The sequence below is a fragment of the Bemisia tabaci genome, unplaced genomic scaffold (genome assembly GCF_918797505.1).
Source record: "Bemisia tabaci unplaced genomic scaffold, PGI_BMITA_v3".
Lineage (NCBI taxonomy): Eukaryota > Metazoa > Arthropoda > Insecta > Hemiptera > Aleyrodidae > Bemisia > Bemisia tabaci.
This window is the reverse complement of record NW_027311771.1, coordinates 56,652-83,286: the sequence shown is the minus strand read 5'-3', so window position 1 is coordinate 83,286 and position 26,635 is coordinate 56,652. Positions and strand designations below refer to the sequence as shown.

At 36.3% G+C, this 26,635-nt stretch overlaps 1 protein-coding gene across 3 annotated transcripts; it reads left to right on the top strand.

Moving 5' to 3' along the window:
* Window positions 1-1,638: 1,638 nt before the first annotated feature.
* LOC109032284 (electron transfer flavoprotein-ubiquinone oxidoreductase) lies at window positions 1,639-26,253 on the top strand. Of its 3 annotated transcripts, none has more exons than XM_072305920.1 (11): window positions 1,639-1,684; window positions 13,214-13,315; window positions 14,525-14,677; window positions 15,424-15,582; window positions 15,725-15,921; window positions 16,300-16,512; window positions 20,787-20,962; window positions 21,721-21,932; window positions 22,943-23,122; window positions 23,805-24,026; window positions 24,338-26,253. In XM_072305920.1, the coding sequence occupies exons 1-11, from the start codon at window positions 1,654-1,656 to the stop codon at window positions 24,499-24,501; spliced, it is 1,809 nt and encodes a 602-aa protein (XP_072162021.1). In that variant the 5' UTR covers window positions 1,639-1,653; the 3' UTR covers window positions 24,502-26,253. The 3 variants fall into 3 exon arrangements, with proteins under 3 accessions (XP_072162021.1, XP_018899887.2, XP_018899888.2); XM_019044342.2 differs by lacking the exon at window positions 1,639-1,684 and adding an exon at window positions 11,813-11,969; XM_019044343.2 differs by lacking the exon at window positions 1,639-1,684 and adding an exon at window positions 11,883-12,313.
* The last annotated feature ends 382 nt before the right edge of the window (window positions 26,254-26,635 follow it).

The window sequence follows — 26,635 nt, the reverse complement described above, 5'->3', positions numbered from 1 at the left end:
CCTGAGCGAGGGTCGTTGAGTTGCTGACGCAAAAGCCCTCTTGAGGAAAACAACGTCAAAACGAACAAAGTTGCATTAACAAGAAGTGAAGGACATTTTTTCTTTTCTTTTTTTCTTCTTTTACTTTTCAAAAATTATAAAATTATCTACGGGCACGAGTATCTGCACTTCAGCGTCAAATGTTGAGTCAGAATATAAACGTGAGTTTGTGCGCATTTGAACTTGCGAGCACTTTGAGATCCTTGAGTCATGGTGTGCAACATGGTAATGCGTATAAAAAACCCTAACGCATGAAATTTTCCTGCGAAATTTATTCACTCATACAAAAAAAAAAATACTGACGTTTAATCAATCCTAAAATTTGATGACTTCAAATGAAATGAATGATAAAATTTGAAAGACTAACCCCTGTCATTGTGACCGGTGGCTCTTCCACAAACTCTCATCGGCCGCAAAATTGACATTGATCAAACGGTAAATGATGAACTCGATGTGATCGACCCCAAGAAAACTGAATTTCATGGTCTCGGAGCTCCCCTGACCTCTCTTTGGAATTTGGGGGGGGGGGGGGGCTTGCACCTAAAATTCGGAGTTTCCATCAAGATTTTGAAATTTTATCGTCCAAATGAAAAATCGTGAAAAGACTGTCCCTGAATTCGTGTTAGAATAAGAAATATACCGATTAATCCTCCAAAAAGCCCGCATCTCCACCCCCTCCCTCTCAAAACCCTCGAAAACTCATATTTCACGTGCAGCCAACCCCTCACCCCCCCCTCCGACTTCCAAAAAAAGGTCAAGAGAGCTCTGAAACCATAAAATTCGAGTTACTTGATGTCAACTACATAGGATCTCACCTTTTTTCGAAAAATATACGTCAATTATGCGACTAAAGTGTGATTTGCGGACCCCACAATGGTGTCGGGGGGGGGGGGGGTCAGGACCATGAAATTCGGATTCCTTGGAGGTCAATCCATCCAACCCTGTGGTCCTTGACTTCGTGCGGCTTAAAACAACCAAGAAAAAGGCCTGGTACGGTGGCGATCGCAAAGTGCGCACAACAAGTGTACTCTCCGCTTATTTGAAATTTGGCGCGTCAATTTGTATTTCTAGCCGAGCGCGCTACCGAAATTGGCGGGAACCAACGGGATAGATCGTATTCGATACATCAAACAGGTGAGATTGTATCGATATCGATTGGTTCAAAACATAAACATAGCCTCAAAAGTCAATTTATAAATCGGAGGGAACGGGTCTTTTGTAACAGATGTTTTATTCTTTTGAGTACCAATTGCCAATGAAAAGTGAAATTGTTAGAAATTTTTTCATTTTCAGCTTTTCCAACTTAAAACCTAATAGTTTGGTTAGAGGTTATGTTCTATTGTTTTGAACCAAACGATACATCGAACCATTATCGAATACGGTCTATTGGTTGTTTCGATTTGTTTACATTCGTGTTGTTTTGATAACAAGTTGCAAACAAATGTGGTTTTTCATCTTTTCGTGGGTGTTGTGAATAAGTCCTTAGAATTTTTAAAGTTGCTGTAGGCTCTTGGTTTCTTGTTAATACGAAGTAGTTTTTATTCGCCTATCTTAAACACATTGCTCCCAAGAATATTCAACCCGCCCTCGTTCAATCTCCATGTGTAGAAGGCGATGCCTGAAGGTGTGCTTTCAAAAAGTATCTGTAAGTCCTTAGTCCTCACTAATACTGTATTTTTCCCTCTTTACAGTCTCACTAGCTTTGTGCTGTGCGAAATTATTGAGGCTCTCAAATTCCAGGAACCTTTAAACCTACCAGTTTGGTTCGTTTATCAGTTTAAGCATTGCTTGTTCATCACCAGAGATTCACTTGTCATGTTGTAGTTGTGGTCTACCGACTCCAAAAATCCTTCAATGTTAGCATGTCACCAATTTATTTGTACTCTACCTTAAAGAGGGTTTTCACAGCTGAGAGGTATAATAAAAATTCTGGCCTAGAAATAAGACTATGGAAGGTTTCGGTCAAACTCAGAGTCCAGTCTATTAAGCAATATCTATTCGGGGCCGGCCAAGGTTTAATTTTCCTTTGATGAACATGCTTTAAAAATGGTTGATTATATGCCTCAGGTATTGCAGATTTATATGTATCCTTCAAAGATTGATAACAGGGTGGAATAGATTTGCCTTAAAGCCTTGTAGCCTAAGAATCTATTGTCAGAGAAGGGAAACAGAAAAATTGATCTGATGATAAACAAGCAGAAAAGATTAAATACATTATCTAAATTCAGCCCTCTTTCGTCAAATTTATATTTCCCACTCTGCTCTCTGTACTGTAGAAAAAAATTAATCTCCACTGATAAAACAAGAATATACAGAGTGTTTCAGATCACCTGTGCAAGGCTTTTTTCTTGGTTATTTTAGGTCGGATGAAGACGGAGACTACGGGCTCCAAAAGGGAATCGACCGCATGGAATCAAATTTTTGTGGCCCTGAAGCCCTCTTGGCCATATTAGCCCCAGGGGGGGGGGGGGGGGGGGTGCCAAGCTTAGTGCATGTTTGTGAAAATCATATTATGGTTTATCTGTTCCCGAAATGTAGAGTGGGGTCCATAAACTTCAAATGCAGCTTTCTCAGACTCTTCAGGAAAATGTATTGACATGGCATCCCAACATATTTGTTTTCACGGAAGAGTGAAAAAAATTCAGTCAGAAGTATACATCAACCTATGATCAATTCAGAATCCGGTGGGGCACGACCCAATAAAGCTTGTAGAAAAAAAGGTCTTACGTTATTAATTGCCTCAGAGTTATCAAATTGGAGCACTAGTAGACCAGGTTCATGAAACAATGTATTATGAAAAAATAGGCACGAGTATTTAAAAGAACTCGGCTCATATACTGCCGTGCTAAGGAAGAACGCCGTATGAACATTTGAGAGTTGCCAAATTTCCTTCGATAAAATTTTCATTTTTTAGGAAAGTTATGAATATTTTTCCTTTGAATTTTCAGAATCTTTAGGAAAAATTGCGTACTAAATTAACTGAAAAATGGGGAGGTAAATATTCATAAATTTACCAGAAAATTCGCATTTTTTCAAAGCAAATTTGGCAACGCCTGAAAGTTCATACGGCGTTTTTCCTGAGCACGGCAATATAGTTCCTCGTATAAAATTCGAGTTAAGGTGTTGACAAAAATCAAGTATAAGTTTCTTTTAAAGTTCTCCTTTATTCGGGCATTCACGCTACCAGAGTGAGTCTCAACACTTTCCTTTTGCGCCATGGCATTTGACCATGCATTCCTCATTTTTCTAAGGTTTCCACTTTTGAAAAGCGCTCTTGAGTACCCTCCAAAGTGTCGTTCACCTGCGATTCTTACCACGAATCTCGAACGACGAAATTAAGTATTACCCCTTCTTGTCGTATACTGCCGTGCTAAGGAAGAACGCCGTATGAACCGTGCGACGTTGCCAAATTTCCTTGGATATGATACTATTTTGCAGGAGAATTTGTAAAGATTCTCCCTTCAATTTTTCAGAGAATCTTTTTCTCAACCAGGTCTAAACTATCTGAAAATCTCGAGAGTAAATATTCACAACTCTCCTCAAAAATGAGCATTTTGTCGGAGGGAATTTGGCAACTCTCGAATGTTCATAAGGCGTTTTACCTTAGCACGGCAGTAAGTATAGGTATAACGTATGCGGACCATTAATTGAGAATTGAACCAGCAAGTCAAAACACATATCACTCCAGACTCAATTTTTTATGAACCCGAATTGGTGAATGAATAAATGGATGAATGAATTGAATCAGGTTTGTAATGAGGTCTCATGTCTCATAGAACCACTCTCCTCTCGTCCAGTTTTTGCCCACTGAACGCTTCAAGGCGCAGGCTACCGCCCGCTCACTGAAAACCGCGTGATATCGGTGAGAACTCCTCGAGGATACGTTGTTTTGGCAAAGGGCGCCAGGATGTACCTCATGGTCTGCTGATCGTCGTCAAGAATTTAAAGCGGGGCAGTGGGGGCAGTCGCACTCGGTGAAGCTTTAATTGGTGAAAAAGTTATAATGAAAAAAAGCTAACTTTCACCGTCATTTTCAACAGGTGGCGTGAGGCATGAGCAGGAGTTGAATGAGATTTAGCCTCGCAGGGTTGCCATTTACCCGACACTGTAGAATGTATTTAAATTCTTCGTTTACCTTTTCTAATTGTAAGTGCAAACTGAGCTTTTCGACGGTCTGAAAACATTGCCATCACCACTTGAAATTACAACGATTCATTAGCAGCGACCTTGTTCTGTGTGTGTTCAGTTTCAGAGATAAAATTGTTTCGCCCATCCGGCATAATCACTTAAGTGGTAGGTATATGGTTTTTTGTTAGTCATCACTCACACAGAGAGCACACTGCTCCCCTAAATTATCAATTTAATGGTCGCAGATAAATTACGTCTCAATTTCTGTAACATTACTTTCTCCGTTGTTTCATTGATTGCTCAGCGCTGCTCAAATTTCATCTGGACCTCAATTTCAGTTTCAATGCCAAACCATTCTCTGATTGAACAAAATAAAAGAAAAATCCTCTCTATTCTAATAAAATCATTTTTAGGACGGTCCATGGACGGGGTAAGGAAAGGGAGTAAGGTGGTCGATGGGGTGGGATGAGGTAGGAGAATTCAAAGTTCGTAAGTGGGGAAGCCCCCAGTGCCAATTGCCCGCGTAGCGGCCAGAGGACGGAGCCTCCTAGTAATAATATTGGGGGTGGCCGTAGGGATTTGGGAAAAATCTCCTCATCCAAACTTTCTGGCCGTGACATCCCCTTTTGGCTTCGAGGTTTGGGTTACTCCAGGAGCACAGCTTGTATAACGAGGAAGTCAAAATAAAAATACCGTTAATTTTTTAACGAGTCCAAAATTTGTTCATACGTAAAAAATAAGGTAAAAAAATAGTGAATATAATCAGAGTTTAAGACATGAACTGAAAAATTTGTGAAGAGAGAGATGGAAGCAAATGAGTGAGTGAACTGGATTTTTTTAGCGTCCCCTGCTCTGATTGCGTTATCGCACTTTTGCGGTGGGGCAGAAGATCCGCCACTTAGAATGTTGTATTTTTCTGCTTTCCATTCAATGTCAAATTATGGAAAGCCAATATTCTTTCACGCTTTTTAAACATTCGCCAAACTTATCTGGCTCTGACTCTACGTTTTTTTCTTCTTAAAAAATACTACGCGGTATTTTCTTACCGGTCTTTTTAACAAGTTACCTCGGTTTTTTTTTTTTTTTTTTTATTTTTTTTTTTTAATTTTGTGAGTCTTACGACTTGTACGGTGTCATTATGAGGTAGTGGACTTCGCCCAAGATTTGTGTCACTATTGCATTTTGCACTGAAATATTTAAGCTTTTAAAAGCCACCCAAGGATACAGAACTGTAAAGAAGTTAATATGAATAAAATTAAAGTAAACTTCAACGCCCCTCAAGCGAAATTCTCCGGAAACTACGCCTTTTTTTCACAGGGATCAAATTCCCGCAGTGTGTCCTCTCGCGTCAACATACGAGGATCTTATCTAATGACCCAGTTAATTGCTAAGTCGTCAACAGCCGTTCCTGGAATATTCGAGCAATGAGTTTTCAAAGACGACGCGGCGTCGTCGGTACAATCAGTCATACTGATTATTATTTGCTTGTTGCTCGTTCCTGAACGACGGCTGTTCGGTGCTGGAAAATTCTCTGGTGCCCGACTACACGACCCGCGGCCCGGGCCCGGGCTGGTAATTAATTCGCAGAGTGCAATGTCAAGGTCGGCAGAGTCCGTCTGTGAGTTCGTTGCTTTTTCCCCCACCTCAGGTTGATTCGGCTTAATTAGTCCTGTGTATTTACTAATTCTATTCTTTTTTTTTTTGCGAATAATTAGTCCCATTGAGGTACTCCGCATGATAGCGAAGAGAGCAGTAAGTGCAGAAATGAAGTTCGGAGAAAACGGGCTCAGAAGCTTCTGCCCGGAAAATTTTATCGAAAGAAGCCTCCGTTCTTTGTCAAATCTACTGGTCGTCCGAAAGACTCCTACCCAAGTAGCAGAGGTTGAAACAACTTGCAATAAAATCATTTGATTCTTGCAACTAATAGATTGATGTGCAGATTGCCTACTCTCTCCCCCGAAGGAGCTATCATTGTCGGAACTAGTTGCAATTAAGTTGAACCATGTTTCAACTTCAAAGTATTGCTGATTGCCTATCTTTAGATTTTAAACAACTTCAGTTCAGCAATTTTGCAATCTCGCCAGGTTGCAACTTTGTCTTCCGATCAGATCGCCGAAAATCGGCACTTATCGCCCAAAAGTTGACCGAAAGTTGAAAGTTTGTTGCAACTAATACCAACATTGTTTCAACTTGTCGCAACTTTTACATTGAAAAATGCTACTTGGGTAGAAATCGTTTGGATTATTAAAAACCGACTGATTTGATTTCAATTACATAAAAAGGGTATTTTTCATTGTCGTGCTAGGCCACCGTTAGGCAAGACAGCCGTAAGTGCTATCTTCTGCATGCTATCGTGATTGAGTTTTCGACACACAACAACACATTTTCAGGTTAGAAATTGGCAGAAGAAGGCGGTCCTTTCCTTGAAAGTACTGATTTAGCTATGGCTCTCGTGGGGAATATTATCACTTACTGCTGTCTTGCCTGAAACTACGTCATTTTTTACGCACTTACGGCTTTCTCAAGTATCTCGTTTTTATACAATTATGATAAATTTTGCTGTTTTAACTATTTCAGTGATTTTATTTATAAAAGGGGTTAGACGAATGTTGAAGGACACTCGATTTCGAAAATTTGTCACTTACTGCTCTCTTCACTATCACGGCAATACTAAGCACCATAGGCGAAGGTATGGAGAAAGGGAAGGGGTTCCCCCAGAACTGAAATGGTGGCCTCTTCCAAGGATCGAGTCGGAGGGATTTCGCTACATAAGTGCGAAAATATTTGGAATTATTGTATTTTAATCAAGTTTTTGGCAGAAACTAAGTAATGAAAGTTGTTATCCCGAGACGATTCGATTTTTCGGCATTTTTCCCGGCGCACAGTGGATCTAGTCAATGGGAGAGGTCGGACATGAATTATTGGACGTATTTCTACCATGAGCCCTGAGACCCATAAGAATCTATGCATAACGGGGCTCGCGTTATAATGCACTTAATTCCGTTTGGCAGAAATACGTCCAATTTTTTGACTGAAAATGCAAATTTGGACTTTTTTTACTAAAAGGAACTATGTGCATGGGGGTTGTGTGCAACATAGTTCCTTTTAGCATTAATACGTCCATTTCGATGTTTAGTTCGTGAAATTTTAACGTTTGAGTGGTGCTCTCTGAAGTAAATCTTACGAGAAAATCAATCTAACCATTTCTATGACTTTCAAGTTTTGTAATGGTGGAATGAGCTTTAAAAGTTTCCAAATTTTGTCCAACTTCTCCCATAGAATCGCTTTAGGATGCGGCGGAGGGTTTAGAGCTTGGATATCCATCAGAACAAACTGGAAGAATGATAAATAATCCTCTGTGTTTTCTCAAAGGCGGCATTTTTAATAATACCTACACGAAAATTCGGCGTTTGATTTCATCATATTTTTATAGCAGTATTTGAAATTATTTAGTCCAAACCTCCTTTCACCCTAATATCTTTTCCATTTCAGTTTTCCCCTATCGTCATAGGAAAACAAATAAGCAGCTATAATTGAGGGGCTTGGATGACAAGGCACACAAGTGCAGTTGTTGAAAAAAATTGAGGTATTGATGATTCCAACTAAAACTATCCGCGGTACATGTTCTGGGAAAAATTAAATTCTAAATTCCAATAATGGATCATCTAAAAGTTACCTTGAACTTTCTTTCCGCCACAAGGATCAATTTAATTTTGAGACGCTGAACGCGTATTTCTTGAAATAGGAAAAACTGCACTAATGCGCCTTGTCCTCCAAGGCCCTTAATTGAAAAAATTGAAAATCTCAAAATTAATTTCATGTACGCTTATGCTTTTCATAAGCTGCTCCTTTTTTATGTTTAATCGTGCAAAAATGGTGCATTTATGTATTTTAAGCGCCCGCATACATAGTTGTTCCTCAAATGTAAGATAAGATGTCCTCTTCTGGCCTTTTTAAAATAAGCACCGAAAAAGTTAACATGTTGTATTTTAGGTGTTGAAATGGGGTCTGGTTATAGGATTGACTTGAATGCTGATTTAATCAGACACAAACTTAAAATTCGAAGTGCTACATGTTGGAATTTTCTTCTTCTTCTCCTTCTCAGATTTTTCGAAAGAAGTGCAAAAATTGCACATTTTTTCGCATGCAAAGATCTGAGTCTTAAATACAAGGTGATCCAAAAGTCCCGCTCCACCAGCATCATTACCTCTAACTTTTGAACAAATTCAGTTAGAGACTTGAGATTCTGCGAGTGCTTTTGGGTAAAAAAAAACGACTTTTGGGATCTCCCAAACTTATAAAGGACCGCCCTGAAAGGCGCAAGAATCCTATAGGGTTTACAGGAGTGGTGCAGGACTTTTAAATCACCATGTATGTCTTACTTCGTTTTCGTCTCTCCGTGCATTATGCGAAAAATGAGATCCTATACAAGCAAAATTAATTTTATCAGCAGCGAGTAAAAATGTATGCGGCAAAGGAGTTAAGATAAAATTCTCAATTATAACGTTTATTCCCTATAATTTTTTTAAATTATAGGAAACCTGCACCACGAGAAAATGTCTGAGTGTATTGAGTTATTTATCGTATCACTCTAAAAACTGAGATAATTTGGAGGATGCTTTCGACACATCATCTCTTTATTTTGATTAGCTTTTCCTGCAGAAAAGTATACACAAAACTAAAAAAGTTTGCTCAAAATCAATTTTTTTCGATACATTTAGATATTCTGGCAATGGACCTCGCAGAATTCAGTGCAGAGGGGGAGAAAATAAATCACGTGTAAAAGCTCATCTCAAGGTTGCCACTTTTCAAAAATTGATCTTGTCAAACTGTCGAGCACAATATATTTTCTGTCAGTTTCTGTATTTTTTTATTTTTTTTCGTTCAAATACTGAATAAAAAATTTAGAATTCTATTTTAACTTTAATTACGAAAAACTGTGTACTTAAGTGTGGGATGTGCAGTAGAATTTAAAAATGTTTTTCTCAGTGGCGTGGCGTGCTTTGCGATGTATCGATTGATCTGCCATTTACACCTATGGAAAAGAATCGATAAACAAAGTGTTCGCAACGAATATCTTAATAATCGATTCTTTACCACAGCTTCAAATACGGAAATAACGATAATCGATCATTCACGCCTCGCAACTGGTTTTCCTGCGATAACTGCGGCATTCATCTCAATTTACGAAAAATCAGAACAGTTTATAAGCTCTAATCTCTTTTACATACGGGCAAAAAATTTGGTACTTGGTATCTACAAGGGTGTAGCACAAAGAAGTCAGTAAATATACATAAACAATATAAATTTTAATAAAATCATTATGTCAGAATCACAAACTTTTCGAAACAAACAATATCTTTCATTGTGTCCATAAGAAAACAAATTCTTCATTAAATAAAAACTAATCTCGAGAATTCAAACGACCGCTGAGTGGGTCACATGCTATTTTTCTTGATACTTTCACAAAATCGCTTCTCTTACGACGTCAGGTACAACAACAGAGTGAGAGTAGGTGCTTGAGCTTTTGGGCAATCTCTCTCAGAAAGATAAAGAAAGGGTGTGATGCTTTACAGAAGGGGAGACCTTTGATTGATACGTTTTATTAGCCTGCGGATTTTCTTCGCGGTTAAAGAAACAATTTGAAAAAGAAGAACAAACATGAGAGAGGAAATTACACATTAATTCTTTGTGCGAGATTGGTATGAAGAGAGTGCAATGAAATACTTTTTGAAAAGTTAAATAAATTTCAATTGAGATCTACAAAAATTTTAAATTAGGAATACCTGTTCTTGAGAAAAAAACAATGAACAATAATATGAAAGAGCTTGGCGCATAGACAGCAAATCAAAAATCTAAAATTTTGCACCACTTTTCTAAAAGGACTTAAACATTTGAAATATATATATTTTTTTAAAAAAAATTGGACATGGCTCACGTCAAAAACCACTCACAGGTTTGATATGGGGGAATATGAGAGTGTGCGCAAACCTCTAGGTACTTGAGTATGTATTATACTATTTAGAGAAATTATAGGGGTGAGGTGTGATACCAGATCATGGACCAATGGAGTAATATTATTCTGTTGGTCTGCGACTGCCATACTTCCAATTCATTATCAATAGAATGCAAGACCATCATATGAATCTCACTCGTACATGGACAGACAATGCTAAATACAAATCAAGGATCAGATTTACAACCATCCTGAAAAAAATGAAAGTAGGTAAAGATCAAAATGATCGAACGTTTTTTCCAAAATGATGAAACGGTTTAAAAGTGCTTCATACACTTAAAAACTTAACAATAAGATTAGCACAATGAAATGCCAAAGAATGAATTACCACTCGGCTTCTGAAATTCCCTCGAGGGGACCTATTTCCGGGACAAGCACGCAAGTCGATAGATTAGATGAGTTCAGTCTTTTCTCCACTTTCTTTCACTGGATCAGACGATATCGAGCTTTCACGAGGTAGACAAATCGTGAATTTCTAAAACCACCGAATGCGCGACACGAAAACAGTTTCGGTAGGATACACCATGACCAAATTACAACTTCATTTAAGTAACCTCTGGACAAGGCAGAAGAAATTACTCAAAAAAATAGGAACTAAAACAGACGGCTGTTTGGTCAATTAGAGAGAACGTTGATAGGAAACCTCACGGTTCCTTCGCACTATCAATGCCACAGTTCATTCACCTCGACGGACGAAAATTCGCCTCCGGTTTCGCCGACTACACTTCCTCCTCCTCCACGATGGGCAGGGACGAATGATGCAGGGACGGCGAGCTCCTGGACGTGAAAGCTGAGATCCAAGAATCGAATTCCGCCGGGGATTCCACGATGAAAGTCAAACTTATGGACTTGTCGAAGCCCCGCTCTCGCACTACGAACCCGAATTCGTTGCTGGACAACCTTTCGACACAGGTGTTCCTCAGGTTGAGCACGCCCAACGGCCGACACACTTTCTTTTGCGGGTACACAACTGCGAAGTGCTCTAGGGATGTCCTGTACACGATAACTTGTACTCCTTGTTGGATTTTGTCGGGTCCGATCAAGTACATGTAACCGCTCATCGTTTCGCCCGAACTGTAGTACGATTCGGCCACGGTCACCGGCGAAGGAGGGCTCATGTAGCTCAGTTTGGAAACGGGCGCTACTTCTGTCGGCATTTTAATATCAGTCGACATTCTCAATTTATAGCTGTGTAAAGTTTTGAAAATTGAATGGTTAGCGGGTTGAGTCACAGGAAACGAACAGCAATGTTGGTTCAGTTCTTTGGATCGTAAAGACACAAGCTGTCACTTTAGCACGATAACACTATTGTAATCCAGAATCGTGAGAGGTCAAGGCACACGCGACACTTTCGAATTTCAACTGTAAAAAAATACAAGACAATTTTCTGAAATTCAGATGCGTCAGTTTACTTATGGAGGATCCACGACTCGCACGTCAAGTGTAGCTTGAAGACTGGCGCCGCGGAGCAGAGCGTTCAACTTTTTAACAACTCCCCGCTCAGTCAAATTACCCGCGGTTCCGACGACCAGGAGCTCTGGCGGGAAAAAATGCAAGTTTGGATTTGATATTAACATATGCGCGCAATCTATTGGGAATTTTTCAAACTGTAACACAGCGACACCAGCGTAGTCTAACAGCAATTTTCAAAACTTCAATGACGTTTTATCTATTGTTGACATGTTTTGGAGGTTACGTCAACGAAGAAGTTCGAGGAATTTCCATTGTACGTAGAGAAGTTTAGTCAATTTTAAAATGGGAACCACCTTACTTTCACCTAATTATTGTGAGTAATAATATCCGTAAACTCTAATTTGCATTGAATCGTTTTGTTTCATTTATTTAGCCGTGTCTTATACCGAGAAATGTGAAGCAGTTGTCACTGTTTGCTTCCTCTCATCATTACCACCAGATTAAAGTTCACATTGCAGCAACTGAGTGCAGTTTGAAGGTCTCATTGCAAAACTCCTATTTTAAAATCACACTCCAATTTTGATTGCATAAAATCCATATCAGCATCTACCGTTTGAAGGCCTACTTGTCTTTAATTTTAAGCATTCAGGAGCTTCTCTCATTTGTGAACCGAAAGTTGTTTTTACAGCCCAGCAATGATTGTCTCATCAAAATTTGGTATGTTATTTCTCTGTTTTACTGAAGAATGCACATCCCTTTAGCCTCTCTCCCTCTCCTATTCTTTTCTCTGCAAGACTAAGTCTGATCCTCCTAAATATTTGGGCAGAAAAAATGTATGGACCTGATTGCTTCTCGTTAAACTCTCTTCCTCCCATCTTTGATTGAATCCGATTTTTCACCATCACTCATAAGGCGCATTTTTCAAACTGATTTCGAAGTAAATCTACTAATAATATAAATGCTTGTTGGACAAAGAGAGGGTACTTATACTTCCTGTTTATGTTGGACCACTTTTTGTGTGGACCCTTCCTCAAACCCTAGGTCAAAGTGCTATCCAGATAGAAAACTCCAGATTAACGTATTCAGCTTTAACATGAATCAATGCAAATTAAGGTCCTCACTCAATCCTTTCCAACCAACGTTTCTGGGCAAATATTGTTTGTCAAGAAAAATACAACACACTTCAAGTTTTAGTAAGTAATTGAGGAAAATTTATCCTTTAGGAGTGCAACATGTAGCATCAGCTCTTTTATTGTGTTAGGTACTCAAACAATAAAAGAGGAAGGAAAAGCAACAGGATGTGCATCATGCTAACATCAATATGAACTATTTTGAATATCATACCTCAATTAGCTTTTTAACAAATGTAGCCTCACTGGCATTGAACTACCATATGTTTCTTTTGATTCGTAATTCATTTCTTCAATTGGTGAATTATACCTTTATAATCGCCTTGCCATGGGTTACATCCTCTTTAAAATAGCCTCTCTCGGATACTGATTCTCATGTTTCTCTGTGGCCCACCCACAAAAAAACTGATTCATCGGTTTTTTGTCTCTAAACAATTGTAGGTATCATAAGCTCTAGTACTAATTTAATCAAACTTTTGATTTTCAGTATCCAGACTTTACTCGATCGGAAGAAGATGTTACTCAGAATTTCCAAAGATTACTACTCACTACACCATTTTGCCAAGAGAAAATGACCCTAGATGGAAAGGTAGGGTCAAAGTCCATTGTACTTATCTACAATATAATTAAAAACAATAAAAATATTCACTACTTGTACAAATTTCTATGTATGATTCATCGGAGAGAGGGTTTCAAGTCCACTGTGGTATTTAGATAATCAGCTCCTAATTTTGTTACATAATTGAGACCCATTGAATCTCATAACAAGCCTGATGGTGGCATGTCAAAAGTAAACACCCAATCGTCTCATGGCCTCAATATGGTTTCTAATTGCTTGCAAAACAGCTGGGGAGATTTTTTTTTCCACAATTAAAATTTTGCAGTAACTTTTTCAAACTGAAAAAGCCTGATCCACTTATTTCTCAATTTCAGCAAGCAAAAATTCTTAGTATTGAAGAGGAAACTTTCTGCCAATATTTATTTCTTCATAATTAACTTCTTACATTTGGTATTTGTAAACACAAGATAATTCAAATATTTTGATCCAATGTCTTGCCAAATTATACTTTATTTTTATTTTTTTCTTGGATGTTTCATTGCAAAAATGACCTTAAATAATAACAGTGATACCTCAAGTGCTAATGTTATTAACTTTGTGTCTTCTATTAAACAGAAGCTGATCTCACAGCTTTTTATTTTTCTAGAGATCGTCATTACTTTCAATTGTCGAACAGTGGTTTTTTCTAAATTTTTGTTTGTGTATTGAAGGTATTCCCTGAAAATTGGTCGATTTTTTACTTGAAGTATATATAGAGAATTTGCAGGTGTCTGAAATTTGATGAATTTCGTCTTTAAGTGGAAACTACTGAGTGAACTTGGTTCTCTCATGAACCAAGGAAACCTTTGGTTCATGAATTGAACAAATATTGGAGAAGGTATGACAAAATCATCTAATCTGCCGAAATACATGTGTGTAAATGGGAAGATGACCAGATGACGTCATTAGGTGGTGCATTTTCTATCTTTTAAATCTATTTTTATACTATTTCCCATATCAGAAAAAAATCATAAAAAATACTGTGAAATCAGCTCTTTAAGCACTTTCAGATGAAGCAGTAAAAAATGTGCATGCAAATTCTCCATTGAAACGAAATTTGAAACTTGGCAGTCAGTATTTTTGTATCGCAAAGTGTGGCATCAAGAGGATCTGCTTTTTAAAGCTAGAAATGTTTCATATCCGAAGTGCGAGATTTTCATGTTTCTTCCAAAAACTAAATTATTATGTCTTTGTTTCCAGATGTCAACATGGAGAGATTTGAGGATGTTGCTGATGTTGTCATAGTCGGAGGTGGACCAGCTGGTTTATCAGCCGCTATCAAACTTCGCCAACTTGCCGAGGCCAGTGGGAAAGAACTCAGAGTATGTCTAGTTGAAAAGGCTGCTGAAGTTGGTATGTATAGTCTTTTGGAACTCTTTGAACTTCACTCCGACCTAATTAGTTATGCTGTGTTATATTTTCAAAGTTGAAAAGTTATCTTTCAATCCGCTACATATTATTCCCACTCCAAATTTAAGCTGATAAGTCCGTTTCTCTCTTTATTCCTTTTTAAAACGTTTTTTTTTTTGGGTGTACAAATAAGTTCATAGTGTCCAGGACTTGGAATAACCAGGAAATACCAATATTCATCAGAGAATGAAAAGTACCTGACAAAATCAGGGAATTGGTGCTGAAAACTGGAAATTACCTCTCTCCGCTCTGAGATTAAATCCAAAAAAGGGGGTACCCCTAAGGGGGAAAGGGGATCCCCCAGGGGGGAAGTGGGGAGGATCCTAAAAGGGTATCCTTAAAATCAGTGATTCCAGTTTTGCCTCGGTTTCAAATAATTAAGCAACAGGTAGGTAGATAAAAAAGGGTTTTTTGTTTTTTTTTTTTTTGCAAATTTTGGATAAAAATCTTATGTTTTCCTGGAGAATTATTGAAAATTATGGGGTTTCACCAGGAAATTATTCCATGCAAATAATGGGTTTTTACCAAGAAATTTTTTCATGAAAATCAGGGGCTTTCACCAGGGAATTTTTTTGTGAAAGTAAGGAATTAACCAGGAATGGAAAAAACCATGAATACATTTCTACCCCAAAATATAAGCAGTGTCATTTGTAAATATTGTCTAATCTATTCTGTCCTTCTGTTTAAAGGTGGACACATTTTATCTGGTGCTGTAATCGATCCGATCTCTCTAAATGAGCTAATACCAGATTGGAAAGAGAAAGATGCACCTTTAAAAACTCCTGTTACCACCGATAAATTTGCCTATCTAACAGAAACTGGTCGTTTCACAATACCAATTATGAAAGGTAAATTATTCGCCTCTTCTATTTCAACTATATTTTTCTAAACTTTCAAATGCTCCTTATGAAATTGTTGAAAAAAAGTAATTAAAAAAGCTTGCAGTTATCCTAGATAATTAGAAGTTTATGTTTATTTGTTCACCTGCAGGTATGCCAATGGATAATCATGGAAATTATGTTGTTCGACTTGGACACGTTGTAAGGTGGCTTGGAGAGCAAGCTGAGGCTCTGGGTGTAGAAATCTACCCAGGATACGCTGCAGCAGAAGTTCTTTACCACCCAGATGGCTCTGTCAAAGGAATTGCAACCAATGATGTTGGCATTGCTAAAGATGGTTCACCAAAGGTATTTCTATTTTGTTCCTACTCAAATATTTTTTTTTACTTTCTCGCTCCCCTTGCAGGTAGAGGAAGTATTGTCATTTTTCATCCAAGAATACTCAACCTTTTTTTTTTTTTTATATACTTCAAGTACCCCATCCTTAGTAGTCAGGAGGTAGTTCCTGTGTTGTATCCCTGTTGTTTTGTATCTGTGTTTCCCTGTCCCTACTGTTATCTGCACATTACTATCTATCAGACTTTAAAGCACAGATCATTTTCAAGCAGATTTTTCCCAACCATCATCAAAATAACCCACATGCTATTTGGTTTCCAACTTGTCTATCTCTTTTCTCACTGAACTGCTTCATCCAGTTTGACGCATTTCATTTCTTTTTTTACCCAGGATGCATTTGAAAGAGGGATGGAGCTCCATGCAAAAGTGACTATTTTTGCGGAGGGCTGTCACGGACATCTCACAAAACAGCTTTTCAGTAAGTTTGATCTGAGGAAGGAGTGCGAACCTCAGTCCTACGGTATTGGCCTGAAGGAAGTTTGGGAAATCAATCCTGACTTGCACAAGCCTGGAACTGTCGAGCACACAATTGGATGGCCCTTGGTACGTGTTCTAAAGAGAATTTAGCATTGATAGAGTGTGTTCATCAGAATAGTTTTTTTTTTAAATAACAAAAGCAATACTTGAGTATGAATGCTTGCTTGAGTAAATAAACAGGGTGTCTACTGTACAGAAAAAGAGCGGATACACTGAATAAGCAAATTGCGGAAGGTTGGTACGGGAATTCGGGATTTTTATGTCGAATTTTATAAAGTAGCCTTGAAGGTATGAAATTTCCTAACATAATTCATTTATCAAGTTCCCGGTTTGATTCCTCGTGTTTTTTGGTTTATTCCTTCATCATTCTATTATTTCAATCTCCCAATCCGAATATGATTGAAAATGCGTATGAAGTAAGGAAAGAGTAAGGGTAAGGTAATCAAGGATTTTCGAGACTTGCCAAAAAAAGGAATTTTCAGAAAAGTAAGGAAAATGCACTGAAGAAGCAAGGACTTTTAATGACAGGGTCTGTACTAGTAGACACCTTGATAAACCAAAAAAGCGCCCTAAGTTTTGGCATTTTGTGCTCAATACTTTATTTTCTTGTCTTTGTGGTTTATAGTTGAAGGCTAGGTTTGATGCTTATTTCTTTCGTGAAGAACGTATCGCACCTCTGGCTGAATAACCTATTTACGTCATGTGTATGACTTGTATGCAGGAACCAGAAAAATATATCCTCAAGGATATAAGAAAACGCTCCAAGAATTTACCGAAGTAGTTACTCATAAAACCATTGCTCTTCAGCCAATTTCTCATAGTTTTGCAATCTTCTGCCTCTCTGATTTTTAATTTTTTTTTTTGCTTCAAAGAAGTCGTATGTTTGCATTTAAAATTGTAATCAACTGGAAAAATTCTCAAGCCAATGCACTCCCTGTAGTGTTTTTACTTTGCTGGAATTGAAGTAAAATCAGTACGTATGTTGCAACTTGCTCAGAAATCTGTAAAAGAAAATTGTGCATGTTTAATCAACGGGTATTGAAGCATCTAATACTCGAGTACATATCTAAAGGTTGGATGAACATATTTGTAAATTTAAAATTTATCCATAATGCCTGTTTTTTTGGGTCTTTCTCTTGTTGTGCATAAGACAAACGTCTGAACGTAATCCTCAGATAATCTGTAAAAATCTTCAAAAAACTACAAAACCTGCTAGACTAAGCAGAGTTAGGTCGAAAAGAGATAATGGTTAACAAAACTGCACATGAAATCCATAAATTAGAAAACGAATGTAGTGTATGTCAGATCTAATATAGCATGCATAACACTCATTATATTTCAATCCTCTTTCTTTTCAATAACATTTTTTGAGTTTAGAAGTTTTTCATTCTTTGTGGAAATGTTATACTCACACTTAAAAGTAAAGATGGTGTCATGCTGAATAACTGCAAGATTGAAAACTTCATCTTCCTTTGAATTAGTTGTAGAGAAAACATTTCCAGCTATAAATAAGTGAAATGGGTGAGTTTTAAGTTATGTATCTGTCAGGTGCTTCATAAAAATGTATGGACAAATACAGGTAGATTGACAAAACACTTATCAGAGACTGAGCGAGAGGGTATATTTGAACCATGAGACTTTTCCCATCCACTTACACTAGCATATTCAATCACAAAAAGTAGGATGAAGCTCAGCAATGAAGCATTAGATGCTGGTATTCACGTTAAAGTTATTATCACACAAATTGAATCCAAATAAAAATTGAATGATGAAATTTCTCCTGATGCTAATCATCAAAATCAACTCAGGTATATTTGTAATCACTAATTGCCAATTTAGAATTTCTTTTTTTTTTTCTTGGAGAAATGAGAACTTACCTCGTCAGCAACCAAAGGTGGCATTTTAGCATCCAACAAGTCATGAATAATTGTAGAGATATTATTACCCTGCAAATATAAGAAATTACAATGAATTCTGTAGCTAATTACCATTGTGAATGACACGGTGCTTCTCCCTTCTTTTATCTCATTACCATTCATACCCGTTTTACATTTGAACACCAAATATTTCAACAATTACGATTGAATCTCAAGGTGATATAAATTTAATAGGAACTCATAGTTAGTACTTTCAATGGTTAAAGATTGAGCATCCAAGATTTCTTATTTTATGACATCGGAAATCAAACGTTTTCATCTTAAGTTACCATTACAAAGCAGCAGAAGGTAGCTGTTACATTTCTCTAGGCAGTGGCGCAAATAAGCGTACTCATTCTTCAGTGAATTATTTAGAGTTTCCTCCGTTGAATAAAGATTAGCATCTATTTAGCCTCTTTCTTAAAAATTCGTATCATCACTTTGTGCTGAGCAAAACAAGTTGCATTTGCACCAAATCCCCAAAGTAGTAAAATTTTGTGAAATTAATTCATGCGTAAAATCCTGCAAACTCTCTGAATTATATGACAAAATCATTTCACCTCACACGCAGTCTTCGTGGATGAAAATATGAAACTGCCGACAGAGTAGTAGTTGGCCCAAAGAAAATTGGCGTAGAAGATCAAAGTTCCAATTTTCGATTTCCTCTGAGATTTAGGTACCAGGAAAGCTATGATGATAAAATAGAGAGGAACCACTGAATAGGCTGTTATCCGCGCCATAGATATCAGTGCTTCACAACTGTAATAGAGACTAATTTTTTTGAAAGTGTTGCAAATCTCAAAATGTACTCGGTTCAAATAAAGCACTTTTTCTCGTAGAGCCACACCCTGTTTATGAGGACTTTCTGTACCTGGAATAAGTTCATTAGAAAAGTCAAGATCCTCATGAGATGTAGTATTAATTTCTCTCTGAATTCTAGCCTTTTGACTGTTGGAACGATGTAAATGTGTTGTCTGAGCATCTTTTTCTAACATGTCAATCATCTCCGCCAGCTTCTCAATTTCATTATTAACTCTCTCAAATTGCCTGTGAATCACATGTAGATCTTTCTTCACTTGGAATGCAAGGATTAGCACTACGTAGTAACTGAACTGAAGCAACAGTGTCGTTGTTGTTTTAAACAAATAACCTTCCTTTTTTGCCCACAGGAATAACACATGATAAAGAATTCCAGTAGAAATCATGAGAATAATTTGTTTCTGCTCTACTTTTATCCTGTTATCAGCAGACTCCTTCTGATCTTGAAATTTACTGTCAAGCATATAGTTCACTTTTTCAACACCCATCTGAATCTGTTGTTTTGTGGTTTGAAAAATTAACGGCTTTAGCAAACTTGTTATGATGAAAACGTAGTCAACCGCTTTAAGCATCAATGATATCAGGAAAAAAGCTTTCTCGACTTTATCATCCAAGAGCATCTCCTGAAACGCGATGCAAAAGTCTATTGTTGAGCACACAACCAAGAATATTGTGTAAATGTAGTTCCATTTGGATATTTTTACACCCTTTTCAAAGGCAAAAGGATTTAGCCCGAAAAATTTTGTCACATAGTGGAATAATTTTGATTGGTTTCTCAAGGTCATTTTAATGTAAACTGCAAGCAACGAAAGCTTGAAGAAAATGAAGTTCGATTTTCTAAGTCTCTCTCAACTGGCTCCTGAAACAAAGTGATCTCTTCTCTATTTGATCTCCTTGTTATCCTCCAAAAAGCACCAAAATAATAAACTGAAATCCTGTCCTTAATGTCTCACGAGTTCACACAAAATTATCACTTGGACTGTCCTATGGAAATAGGAACATTCCCACCGTATTAGTTGTCGAAAATAAGTTCATTAATTCCCTTAATGTAGTCAACAATGGTTTCCTCCACCTAACTCTTGAGCTTTCAAGGTCCACTGAGTCTGTATGAGTTCGACTTTGTTAAGTTGGCATGACAAGCTGTTGGAAGCTTTTGCATTAATATTCAATGAGTCTGCCTGGATATTCTCATTCTGCCCTTACAACTTAAGCAAATAGATTTTTGGAAGCATTATTTTATCCTTTTTTCATTTTCTTTTTGCTGTGTTGGAATCTATCTGCATTGGAATTCATTCCATCATTTCACCCGGAAGCATCCTCTGAGTGAGGAAGCACTCACGAAAATTTGAGTTTTAATCTGGTTGGTAGGGCACAGAGTATCTCTTGCTTCTAAAATTTACCATCCTAATTTTCATTCAAAGAAACTCTGTCCAGGGTAATTTTTTGTAATATCTATGAATTACTCTGGAAAATTAATTAATTTTCATAAACCATATCAATTCTCATCATCACTTTCTCCTCCTCTTTTTTTCTTTTCTTTTTTCCTAATTCTTTTTGTACCTTTTGTTTATGCGTGGATTTTAAATGCTAACTTTTTCATTTCAGGACTTCAAAACTTATGGAGGCTCTTTTCTGTATCATCTGAATGAATCAAGTCCTCTCATTGCTGTAGGTTACGTTGTTGGTCTTGATTATTCCAATCCTTATCTTAGTCCATTCAGAGAATTCCAAAGATTTAAACATCACCCATCTGTAAAGTCTCTTTTAGAAGGTGGTAAAAGGTAAGCCCAGCTTATTACTTCTTTTTTCCCAAAAAAATAAAATTCTGGCGTCATTGTTGACAAATCGCTGGTAAAATTATCCATGAAATCCTCCATTAATTATTTGTTCAATCGGTGCAGCTGCCGTTTTTTCTTATGAAATATTTATTTCATATCATTATTTACCATTTTTCTTTTTCCATCATGGTTTCAATTCAATCCAAAATTTGAGAAAAGTCAGCAAGAAGGCAGAGGTATAGAAAATCTTCAAACGCCAACTATTGTCTATAATCCACCGTTTTTGTCTCAAAGTCAAATTTCCGATTTACTTCACTGAAAAATATTGGATCCAATGGCAAAATTCCTCTCATTTTATCTTGAAATTTTGAACAATATTCTGCACAAGGTGACAAAGACTCCCAAAAAATGTGCAAGAATTAATGTTGGTTTTTCCTTCCTCTTAAAAAATAAAATTCATTTGTAAAAGAAATTTTACATCACTCCTGTGCAGCTTGCTCTTTTGTTTATTTTTACTGTTGACGCTATCTCTATGAAACTCAAAAGATCCTCCAATACAAAGATTGGATGACTTTTTTCTCCTTTTTTTTTTCAACCAAATTGAATTTGTTACATCATTCCCCACTAAAAGTATTAAATTGGAAGTAGTGTCATTGCATTCGGTATTTTGATTATTTCTCAAACGTCTCCAACCCATTTGATTTAGTCATACATTTTATTGAAAGAAGTGAATTTAAGTTCGGCCTCTTTGATGTACGCAGGATAGCATATGGGGCTCGAGCCCTAAATGAAGGTGGTTACCAGTCGATACCAAAATTAACTTTCCCTGGTGGATGCCTGATTGGTTGTACTGCTGGTTTCTTGAATGTACCAAAAATTAAAGGAACACACTATGCAATGAAATCAGGGATGCTAGCTGCTGAGAGTGTCTTCAATGCTGTTACAGATGAAAATTTAGCCTCTGAAACAGAAGGTTTGTAAAGTTGGATTCCTTGTCTATGAGTTGTATTCTGAAGTTATTGTGATTTGTCCTGGGTTTTTGACATGGTCAAATTGGCACGCAATTAATAGCATAGATTAAGTAAAAAATCCTGGCAGATGTTGACTCTTTAGCCTAAAGAAGGACAAAAGCCCCTTCGCATGAGTCTAGAGAATCATTCTCAACTAAAAAACTTCAAAAATTCCTAGAAGTGAAAACAGGATTTGTCCATGAGAAAAATGTCAAATTCGATACAGAGGTGGACCTCTGCATCGAATGCAATTTTTTCCCCCCGACAAATCTTGCTTTCCTTTCTCTGAATTTTGAAAATTTTTTTGGGTGGAAATGATTCTTTAGACTCATGCGCAGGGATTATTGTCCTTTACTTGCCTAAGAAGTTAAGATCTGCCAAGACTTTGACCAATTGATGCAATGTATCGCAAGCCAGTTTAAGCACATCAAGAACTTGGGACAGATCACCGAAGTCCCATTTAAAACTTTAATATACATCATCTTAGTGGATTTTAAATAATTCACTGAGCAACATCTTGACTTTTATGTACACATACCTATTTTCTTTATTCATTGTGATTAGAAAATCTTCATCTAATTTACTTATTTATAATACCACGAATGAAGCATTTGTAAATATTAAATAAAATAATCATGTTTCTATATGAATACATCATAATATTTTTCAGATCATTCTCCACCTGAAAAATGTATTTTATGCCAAAATTATTCATGTTTTTTTTTTTTTTTCCAATGCAGAAAGGAAGTGAGTATTTTCATTCATTTTATTGTCACAAGCTGTAAAGCAAGACATTTGCAGGTGTATTCTGCCAGATTTTTTTTTTTTTTTTTTTTTTTTTTTTTTTTTTTAAAAAAAAAAGAATAAAAAAAAGCAACATAGCAATAAAATTATTTTTGATCACAGAATATTGTCTGAGCTCTTCTGTTTTCCATTAAACTGTCTTAAATTGAAACTTTATTTGTTTTTACAGGTATAGAACCAAAAACATATGAAGAAAGTATTAAGAATAGCTGGATATGGTCAGACCTGAAGAGTGTACGAAATTGTAGGCCATCATTCCATACACCTCTCGGTCTGTATGGTGGAATCGTTCATAGTGGCATCAGTGTTATGTTGAAAGGCAAAGAGCCATGGACTCTAAGTCATGGAGGTAAGTTAATATCTTGTTAAGCAAGTTGAAAATGTTTTAAGCAAAATCAGTATCAAGTAATTATGTAATAAATAAGAAAACAAAAAAGTGTTTAATAATCTCTTGAATTTGGCCATCACTTGATACAACCATTTAAACCAGTCTCTGTAAGCTCAATTGATCTGGATTCAGCATTATCCTTGTCCTCTATTCTTGGGTGAAGCAGTCTGGAAAGCATACAGTTCATTCTCTTTTCTTTAAAGCTCTATCTGGCACAAGATTTATTAGGGAATAATAAATTCTAAGCTGCTGTTTTTTGTTTTATGTCAGAAGCCTGTTGCTTCAGACCACCCTTTTATCTCTAGAAGTATCCTTTTATCTCCAAGCCGAAAATGACTCAAGTTTAGAAACACAGCTCAGTTCTTTTTTTTTTTCTTATTCTGAAATAACTGTGTTACAGTTTTGTTGGGATGATTTTCATTTATTAGAAAAAAAGTCAAGAAAACTTGGTAAATAAATGTTCAATTCAGAAGTTGGTTGCACATACTCGGACAAAAATATTGAATAAAAAAAATCTTTCAAAAAATAAAAATTTAAGGAGCGTAATATGTTTTCTCAGCTGTCGTATATTAGTCTGATCATGTCTTTGCTAGCCCTACGACTACTTGCTTAAATGTTAATCCAGCTGATTTGCTTTTAACAGAGCCTGACCACGCAAGATTGAAACCAGCAAAGGAATGTCAGCCGATAGAATACCCGAAGCCTGATGGTGTCATAAGTTTTGATCTTCTCTCCTCTGTAGCACTGACAGGAACGAATCATGAGGGTGATCAACCTCCCCATCTTACCTTAAGAGATGACACTGTACCTGTTAAGAATAATTTAGGAATTTATGATGGACCAGAAGGCCGATTTTGTCCTGCAGGTACGTAATTATTGATTTCATTTCATTTTTTAAATAATTATTTATATAACCATGTAAATTTTTAGGATAAAATCCAACGAATTCAGATTGATCATTTGCTCCAAAAAGGACAATATGTATCACTGGTCCAGTTAACTTGAGTACAATGTTTATTGTGTTTTCATCTGCAGGAATTGCTTCTGAAAAACGCTATAATTTGCCCATGCAGACTTTTTATTTTATTAATACTTTAAATTTGAAAGAAAACATGATTATTCTTATAACGGAAGTTTTTAATTCCTCCTGAATAATTTTTCTATTTTTTAAACCAGGTGTATATGAGTATGTCCCACTTGAAGAGGGCGACGGCCAGAGATTGCAAATCAACGCACAAAACTGCATCCACTGCAAAACCTGTGATATCAAAGATCCATCTCAAAACATCAACTGGGTTGTACCTGAAGGTGGTGGTGGCCCTGCCTACAACGGCATGTAAACTTTACCGATTTTCTGCTCACCAGTGTATTCTCATTTTTTCATCAATTTCTTTTATCGAATTTTACAAATGTTCATAAGGGTAAACCGACTAGTACAAATTTTTTCCCCTTATCATTCCCTTGTTCATCCCTTTCTTTTCAACCCCCTAAAATCATTGTTTTTCAGTTCTACCCTATGCATTTCATGAAACCTCACAGAAACTCATGATGTTTTATAAGTTTGAGGAAACTCACAAGAAATTTTACTCGAATATTTCATTGCCTTTTACTTTACCCATATTTTACAGTAGGTATCCTAAGGAATATTTATGAATTAGGACTTACAAAAAGTCATGTTCCCTGAAATTCTTTGCTTCCATTTTACAACAATGTCCTTCGCAAATTAATACATTCAAAATCATTTTAAAGGATATTTTGAACTCAATGGTGCCATCAAAGATTTTATTATGCTAGTGGAATCTCATTTGACTGATGTAAAAAAAAATTTAGTCTCACACACAATGATTTTTACGCATGAGTGTGCTTCAATAAGGCTTTAAGGTTTGTGCCTCTGTCTTACGATGGCTCAGATTTTTTTCTTGCCATCCTTTTTGGAATTATAAGTGTGTCGTAAATCAGTTGAGAATAATACACTAAAGGACATTTGAAGGTGTGAAATAATTTTTAAAGAGACGCATTGAAGTATTTTGAATATTTTCAAATACAAAATGAAGAATATTTTCTCTGACGTCTTATTAAATCTATTATTTAAATAAAATTTACAATGGATTAAGCATTAAAAGCATTCTCCCAGGTTTAAGCGTCTTTATTTAAGTTTTACTGAAGTATTTTCTTGTAAACTACTATTTTCTCCCTTCTGAAGGAAAATGACTCAGTCTAAATTCTGAAAATTTTCTGTACAAGCCTATAATAACTTTTAAGATTACATATGGACAGTCAAACTGCAGGAATGCGTATCTTGTTTGCCTCGTTTCAAAATCTCCGGTCTTATTTTATTTTATTGAAGGAGAAGAAAAATCATAGAAGTCTCCACGAAATGATTTTCAGTATTTCCTCATCGAGAAAATGAAATATGGCAGGAAGTCTGCAATATCCTAAACCAAGATACGCTTTTCTGCAGTTTCACAGTCATCGCATAGAATGGCCACTGAGCCATTAACTGCTCCTGGCAACAGAATATTGCAACTAATATTTTAACATTTTCCACAAAGTATCAGGCATCAAGGCTGTAAATCCATGATAATTTTTGGAGTTTGTCTTTTCCTTACGGATGGAACAATCTGCCAGATTGTAAGTAGCTTTTGCGTAATCAGTCGATCAAGCAAAGTACAACTCACAGATTAATCCAACGAGCTATTATTTTGTGATTTGTATGCATTGTGGTTTTTAGTCGGTGATGGTAGCTCCAATAACATTTATGTAACCTTGGTTTTGGCTTGACACCAATTATCAAATGTCTTGCAACTTGGACCACATGGAAGCAATTGTTGACTTTTATATTTACAAGTGATTACCATTCTTTCTCAATTGAAACGAACATGTTGTTATTAGAATTCAATAAAATGTTTTATTTGTGTGGAAACGAACGGAGCATAAAGACTTGATTAGATTTAATTATTTTAAAATAAGTTTGCTTGTTGTTACAATATCAGATTTTTACATTATTTTTGTACAGTAGATTAATTGATCGTCTGTGAATGTTTTTTTATCCTACAAAATAAATAATCTATTTTTGAAAAATGAAAAATAAAAATATTTTCTCTCCCTCAAAAGAAAAAGATTGGTCCCACAAGTCACTTACAGGCGGCAAAATACCATGGTGTACCTAACTAAGTATTCTCTGTCTCTCTATGCAATGTAAATGGAAAAATCAACTGATGATGTATTCTTTCTGATAGAGCACATTAATGCAATTTAAAAAAAAAAAAAAAAAAAAAAAAAAAACTATTGCATGTTATTCTCATTTAAATGAAAACCAATCCAAACTGCATACTCAGTTTTCAACACTTATAATGATTTTACTCTCTCTATCAAAATAGTTCTCTAAAAATTTTATGTGCAAACATTGGTTGGTTTATTTAAAAAAAAAAAAAAAAAAAAAAAAAAAAAAAAAAAAAAAAAAAAAAAGGGAGG